Here is a 7874-nt window from a genome sequence, read left to right as displayed (position 1 = left end):
GAAAAAGGAAATTATAACTAATAAAAAATGATATTAGACAGTTAATGAATAAGGAAATTATAAAGGAAAATCTTGTTTAATGTAAATGTTTAGTATATTATCTGTTTAGTTTTATTGATGATTTTAATAATTTTTTTATTTACAGACTCTTTTCAAGTTCTTGTTCAATATCATGATGTGGTTTCGGCCCAAGCTGCGAAGGTTGTAAGTATTTTGCTCTATCTTCTATCAGATTTAATGCTATATTTAAGTTTTTCTTAAATTACTAATCTAATGCTTTAATGATTTCTCTTAGTTACATTATATTTTTTTCATTTTGTTGTTGCTTTCCTCCTATATTTATAATTTATTTTGTTCAGTCACTGGATGGACAGAACATTTACAATTCCTGTTGCACTCTGAGGATCGAATACTCGAAGCTGACATCACTAAATGTGAAGTACAATAATGATAAATCAAGAGATTACACTAACCCATCACTTCCGAATGGAGAGGGTGCGCTGGAAGCTGCACTCGGGGCTGAGCAAGTGCTCCCGGGTCTGATCCTTAATGCAGCTGCAAATCCTTTGAGAAGGGCCTTCCATGAGCCCAGGATACCAGGTAATTGTTTAATTGTATTTCATTAGTTATAATAACTATTTTTATTTTGTTAAAGAAGACATAACACAAAACAAAATATTATTGTAAAATTGCAACTTAACCTATAAGTGATTGTAAACTAATTTTTTTTTTCAATAGATTATATTTGGAAAAGATGGTGGTTAAAAGTTTACCTCTCTCTGGGAATATGAGTGGGCTTATAAAAATAAAAAAAAATAAAAATATTTATTTTTAGGTTCATAGTTAATACTTCTTGAAGTATTGCTAGTAGTTTTGTAAAATATTAAAATTTAAAGAATCTAATTATGCGAAATTTGTGCAAAGTATGTGTATAGAAGTAAATACTCAGGTGTCATTTTACATCTTGGAGTGCCAGGTGTAGTGCAGTCCGTTTATATTTCATTAGATTTACCTATAAATCCATTTACTATTAATGATTAAAAATTCATTCTTTTCTTTGCCTGTCTAAAGAAGAGAAACAGTAAATGTTCTTTAACCTATAATTAGGCATTTTGAAAAATCAGCCATATTAGAGATGGTAAAACATTTTTATAATCTTGTTTTCAAACATTTTTACCTGACAATCCATTGATAGAAATTAATTTACTCTTACTTCTGGATACAGCCAAAGTTGAAGCCATTTGTACTGGACAATATATATACAACATATATTGTCAATCAGTACAAAGATTCTTTATAATCATTAGTGAGCGAGCTTAAAGTTCAGTCAAACCTACCTAATATCCTGACATGGGCAAAAAACTGGAACATCGGATGGACTGAAAATAGTCACTGGGATAGATTGACCATGTTTCACAGAGAATCTAACTACTGGTGAATGATGAAAGTAAATGCAATTAGTCAGTGACTGGTTGGTCCCGACTGGATTACCCAGCTTTTATACCCTCCCTCGGGTGCCATGTAAGGCCCCCATCGTATTTATTTGTACTATTGCGGTATGTCAGGAAGATTTCCCTGTCTAATGCATGGCACCCACTTGACCACTCTATCTGTTACATACTATTTTACTTTTTGAAAGCGGACTGGATCGGAGCAATCTTAGTGGTTATCTTGCTTAAGAATTCAAAATTAATATTTTACCTGTAAATATTTGTATTTGTGTACGCAGTTATTGTTTTTAGGATTTTAATGTTATGTATTAATATTTTCAGGAGCCCAGGGAGTACTCGCTTCACCCTTTGGACCATTGCACGGGCTCGCTTCACCCTTGGCTGCTCCTTTCACACCAGGTTCTCCTGTCACTGGTAATTTTTGCTTTTTATTTCATAGTGTTATTGTGTTAATATTGAAGTAAGAAATTTTTTTATATTCTCATGATGAGAACCAGTGACTTTATTGATATATAATAATTTATCTTAGAGTGTAAAACTATATAAATATTTTTGTAATCTTTTCATTTATTTATTTAGTTATTCATATATAATCATTGACTGTCATCAATTTAACCATAGGTAAAATTCTAGGGCTGCCCCTTACTGCCACAGGCTTCACATTGCCTAGTAATGCAGCCACCGCACTCGCAGCTCAGGGAGCCATGAGGATCCCTGGTCAAATACCATCGAATACATGTGTCCTTCTTGTCTCTAATCTGAATGAGGAGGTAAGGTTCAATTTATATTTGTATGCATACCAAAAAATATCTCTATTTCATTTTTCTAATCAAAAATTACTCTGAGGTTCTTTGAAATTTATAAACCATTCTTTATTTTCTTCTCTGGTTTCACTATCTACTTTTAAATTATATTTTTCCTTTGGCAAAGTTTAATAGGTGGTTTTTCTTATCAAATTTAAATATGTACTGATCAAAATTAACAGTCTTACCTTAATTTCTTAGCCATGATCCTTTTTAATATAAATTGAATTGAGAACCTTTTTTTAAAAATATTTAAATCTCTTACATTTGCTTATGATTCAGAAGAATTGAAGGATTGTTTACAGTGTTCATTATTTTCTGTTACCCATTTAGAAATGGAGTTTGTTAAGTTCTAGACAATTCTCTTCCAATTGATTCCCTAGTTGCCTAATTTCTCTGCATCTTTTTTTGACACAACTATTTTTTTTTTTTTTAAGCATTTTAATTTTAAACTTTATTTGTAAATATTTAAAAAATGTCAATTTTCTGTATTTGATGCTTATATGTTTGGTTATTAATTACACTCTAACCTAAAAAGAATACATCACTAGTATTTATAAAATTTAATTTGTCGTGGAATAATGAAGTATTGCACTAATTTGATGAGAAGTATATTACCTCTATTATTTTTATAGGCAATAGTAGCTTTCTACTTCAATACAGTACTGTAATTTGTTCACTGAGGTATTATTAAAGAAGTACTGTTTCCAGGCATACAAGAGGTGTATGATAATCAGGTTTACTTTGCTATCGTTAGTTTTATCCCAGGATGTGGATCAATGGCTTATGAAATAGATATTGCTTTGCTATAGTAGGGCCTGAATTCGGTGGTCACGATTTATTAAGAAGCTCAAATATTAACAGGGATCAATTCACTCTTAATGAAAGGTCCAACCAAAGAAATGGAATTCATTTTACTAATTTAAGTGGAGAAACATTATTTGCTCACCAGTTACCAGTTAGTGGAAGTGCTCACCAGTTAGTGAAAAAGTTTTAGTAAGACTTTAAACTTGAGCTAGTTGACTAAAGTCTCTTTTGTCTGTTAGAGGTGTGATTTATGTAATAAGACACTTTTCTACCTGAGTAACTTCATAATTCTTGATTTCTGCGTGCACCTTAATTCGTTTCAATCAGTTTAATAGTTAATGAGAAGTTAATTTAAAATATATATATTTAATTAATAGACTTATTGTTTAATTTGTTTTTGTTTAACATAAATATTAGTTTGATTCAGAAAGGTCTTTCAATGCAACCTAAAACAATATTTGTTGAATAATTTACAAAAAATATTTCTTGGGGAGGAAGAGCATGCTTGGCATAAATAGTGGGTTTTTAACCTCCTAATTGGCTTTCATGATAATAAATCGAATCATTTTCTTTTAGTATATTATTCAGTTTGATTAGAATATAACTTGTTATCAATGCATTCTCTTTTTTATCTTTGATATGTTTAACTTGAATTATTTAATTTTAGTGGGTTGTTAGTTTTAGGTAAAATTCTTCCTCCTTCCAAGTAGTAGAGTAAAGTATTAGTTATAGTTTGTTTTTCTTTATTAGTAATGTAATGATATAGGAAGCTTTTTCTCTGCTTAATAGAAGACTGCCAGTTAACCTCTTACTAAGTTACATTTACAGCTAGCTAAAACTTACAACTGATGTTCTATTTTTCACCTGTATTCATGGAAGATCTCATGGCAGCTGACTGCTTATCAAATTTAATTGCTTTAATCTAGCATTAATTTGTAAAAAAAAAAATATTGATGATCAACGCTCAGATCTTTCATGAAAACAGTTAACTTTACTTCATTTTAACTCTGAAGAGTTCTTGGTCTGATATGTTTATACCTGTGTTTGGTTTGAGTTGACACAGCCTAATAAGGCAATGGACTAAAAGACTAGGGTATATCAGCACAGATATGAACATAGATCTCTTACCTTTTTTAGAGAAGAAATCTACATAAAACATAATCTAATCTCTACAATTTTTGTTTCTCTCTTTTCATTCCCTGCTCTCCCCACTCACTATCCTGCCATCTGCGCACACTCTTATCTTCTCTAAATGTGTGCGCATTAACACTGAAGTTGGTTACTACGGACGCTCTCTTCACACTCTTTGGTACGTTCATTTTTCATTGTTCACACTTTTTTTTTTATTTTATGTTTATGCTTTTTAATTATTGTTTAAATACTTACTAAACTTATGTTTCTCTGTTATTTAGAAAATTTTATCCTTATATTGTTCTGTGGAGATAATTTTTTTTTTAATCTTTGCTCTCTAAGATCAAAATCATTTTATTTTATGTATCTTCTTTTCCTTTACAACCTGCAATTTATTATCTCTAGTAGTAATTTCTGAATCGCTTCTTAATTTTTTTTTTCTACAAAGCCTCATTTAATTTAACTTTCTTTTAATTATGTATTACATTTATGTAGAGTACTTTTTGTTCCTTGCTTTACTGTATGTTTCTAATTTTCAAAACACAAAATTACTGATTCCAAAACAGATAATTTTAATTTATTATTCTACTCTACCCTTTTACATGTAGGTATTCCTTGTATATATTTCTTTCAGGGATGTTTTAAATGTTTTTTATTTATTTTTTTTAATACACAATCAGTTAGTAATAATTTTACTCTTTCCTCAGCTACATTACCAAATCTAAATTAATTTGTTGACCTGAATAAACTTATACTTACATTCATATTACTCAGTATGTTAAGGAATCACTAATAGTTATTGAAAATAAATAAGGTCTTCAATTATCTTATTTTAAAAGGTTTATTATTATATTTTATTATTTATAATTAATATTTGTAATTATTTCACTATCATTATTGGTTTAGGGGTCTATGGAGATGTTCAGCGTGTAAAAATCCTCTACAACAAGAAGGACAGTGCACTGATCCAAATGGCCGAGCCTCACCAGGCTAACCTTGGTAATTCTTATTTACTAATTTTTTTATCATTTATTTATGTGTCATATAATTAGTAGAATAATAATAATACATTCAGTATGTGTGCTGTTGGGTAATGCCACTCAAAGGAAAAAAAAGTTTATGTCATGTCTCATGTGGTTTTGGAACCAATTGCACCCATAAATTAGGAAACTAAGTAGACAAACCCCTTACAGTTTTTACAAACTAAAATTGCTTACATTTTAAGTAATTACTTTTTTTTAATATTAATTACTAATTAATTTAATAATTTATTACTACAATTTACATCAATAGTGACCTTTTTCCAAGTTATCCTTACGATAAAAAGTGAATAAAATTAACATAAACGTCTAGATAAATTGCAGGGTTTTCGATATACAATATTTTTCAATTCTTATCAAATTTCAAAACAAATCATGCATTTTAAAATTGGTTGTTAGGAAATGAGATAAAGAAATGAAAAATAAGTCATTCAGTTATTTGAACAAAATTATTACAAAAAAAAAATACAACTGATTTTTTATAATTTACTCTTTACAGTTAATTTCATTGATTTTTTATAGGTACATTATGAGTAATAAACTAAATTATACTATTTATACTAAAATATAAAAGTATTATTTTCAATCACCTTATTCTCTAAGTGTAAGAGTCACCATTTATAATCTAAACTTGAGGTATATGCTGCTAATTTACAACATAATCTTTAAAATTCACCTGGTAATGCGAAAAACATTCCAAAGCCCTACTTTTTCCAAAAGTATAAAAACAGAGACTATTCATTTATACATTATTATTTTTATTTAGTCAGTTAATTTTTTTTTTATTTATATTCATTTATGTTTTTTGTAGAATACTTTTATATACATATACTTTTATATATATGTGTGTGTGTGTGTGTGTGTATATATATATATATATGGTTATTTCCTTATTATCCAACTTTTAGTTTCCTCTCTTGTTTTCTTCCACTTTGACCATGGCTGCCTGATATATGGTGGACTCTCAGGTAATCTCGAATATAAACTTAAACATCTTATGAATTGTGCAGTACGATTTATTTTTGGGATCACCAGAGATATGCACATTACCCAGTATTACACCGAGCTGAAGTGGCTATATCCATCCTTCTGATGCTAGAATTTCCTAGCTTCCTTCTTATTCCAAGTAATTAATACTCAATGCCTCTCCTATATCTTAGAAGATGGTCAGGGTTGTGGTCAAAAAATAACAAATAGTTTTTAACTATTTAATGTCCAACACTTCACCCCACTTTGCAGGGCTTCATCAGGGCTAAAAAGATTTTTAAAAAACTAAGAACATTACAACATTAAGGTGAATTAAGGTAGGATAATGAATTATGTAAAAATTAAGTGATAAGAAAATTATATATAAATAAAAGGAAGGAAGACATTATTTTTCATTTCATTTCATATTACCTGATTAACTCTGGTTGGCCTTACAAGGTTATTCTAACAGTTTGTTAGTTTTTTTAACAGTTTATAATGAGGGAAGGAAGAGTATAGTCTCGTCCCGGAGACATCCTAACTATTTGCATTGCTATAACGATGAACTATTGTAATAAAAAATAATAAAGATACATTATAAAAAAAAATCGATTGTCCAGAGAAAATAATTAACTAAAAGGAATGGTATATATAGAATTTAAAAAAATAAATAAAAAATTTACTTGTACTGAAAAAGTAATTCGAGAAAAAGAGGGAGAAAAGGGGGAAAGTAAAGTAAAATAATGATAATAATAATAAATAAATACACGAGTTTATAAAAGGATATCTTGGATCTGCCTGGACTTCAGTCATTGTGATGTGATAGGATTGCCTAAATTGTATGTCACTGCATCTTTAACTGTTGGTAGATTAGTGTAGAATTTTTTTTATTTATTATTATTATTATTTTTTTTTTTTTTATGAAACATCTATGGATTCCACGAACAGAACACTTCTTGTACTGCAATTGCTTTTTTCTATCATCTTATTCTACTTGTTCTGTATCCTGAAAGTAGTGGAAGGGAGAAGATAGAATTCCTAGGATGATTTGACTAATTTCAAAATAAAAAGAGATCATACTCATCTGAAGGTCACAATGAGTCTTAGGTTTATACCATTCAGAATTAATTTTCTAACTTGACTGTCCTTACAAGTTTAAATAAAATACACTGTTTTTATTAAAGAGATATTTGTCATACTTCAGAACTACTCATCCGAAGGCAATGAAATCAATGATGATATTTTTAAAAGTTATTATTGAAAATCTGTTTGTGGTATATATCGATTTGCTAAAATCCAGTCCAGAAATACAATCCAGCAAAGTTAGGCTGTCGGATTATTACATTAACAAAGTTGCAATCTCAATAGTATTGTGACAATTTCTCAACTCTTTTTTATTTTTTATGAGCCTCGAAAATTGCATTTATTGATCTCTACAGTGACATAAATCATGTTCATATGCTTAAAACAAATTAAAAATAAAATTAATACAATTTTACTTAACGATAACCATTATTCAAACCTTTTATCAATATTCAGTTTCTCGGATAGAAAATAAAGGTCTCAAGGATTCATCACAATAATTTTAGTAAAACTATCTGTCTCCCAAAACAAAGACTAATTAATTAACACCATTCTGACTTAAATCCTCTCATATATATATATATATATATATA

General features: G+C 28.9%; 1 protein-coding gene across 16 annotated transcripts in view; it reads left to right on the top strand.

The window, feature by feature from the left end:
• Window positions 1–7874, top strand: part of heph (polypyrimidine tract-binding protein 1 heph) — a 358385-nt gene that overhangs the window by 345267 nt on the left and 5244 nt on the right. For 15 of the 16 annotated variants that reach the window (XM_067045793.1, XM_067045791.1, XM_067045789.1 and 12 more), the window contains 6 exons: window positions 146–204; window positions 360–600; window positions 1773–1865; window positions 2073–2221; window positions 4337–4370; window positions 5099–5191. In XM_067045793.1, the coding sequence (XP_066901894.1) occupies window positions 146–204; window positions 360–600; window positions 1773–1865; window positions 2073–2221; window positions 4337–4370; window positions 5099–5191 (669 nt within the window). The remainder of the gene's footprint in view (window positions 1–145; window positions 205–359; window positions 601–1772; window positions 1866–2072; window positions 2222–4336; window positions 4371–5098; window positions 5192–7874) is intronic. The other variant, XM_067045786.1, reaches the window with a different exon arrangement.

Source organism: Halyomorpha halys, unplaced genomic scaffold, assembly GCF_000696795.3.
Source record: "Halyomorpha halys isolate HHAL.00 unplaced genomic scaffold, Hhal_1.1 Scaffold238.1, whole genome shotgun sequence".
Classification (NCBI taxonomy): domain Eukaryota; kingdom Metazoa; phylum Arthropoda; class Insecta; order Hemiptera; family Pentatomidae; genus Halyomorpha; species Halyomorpha halys.
Note: the sequence above shows the minus strand (reverse complement) of the source record. Positions and strands in the feature narration are given on the sequence as shown.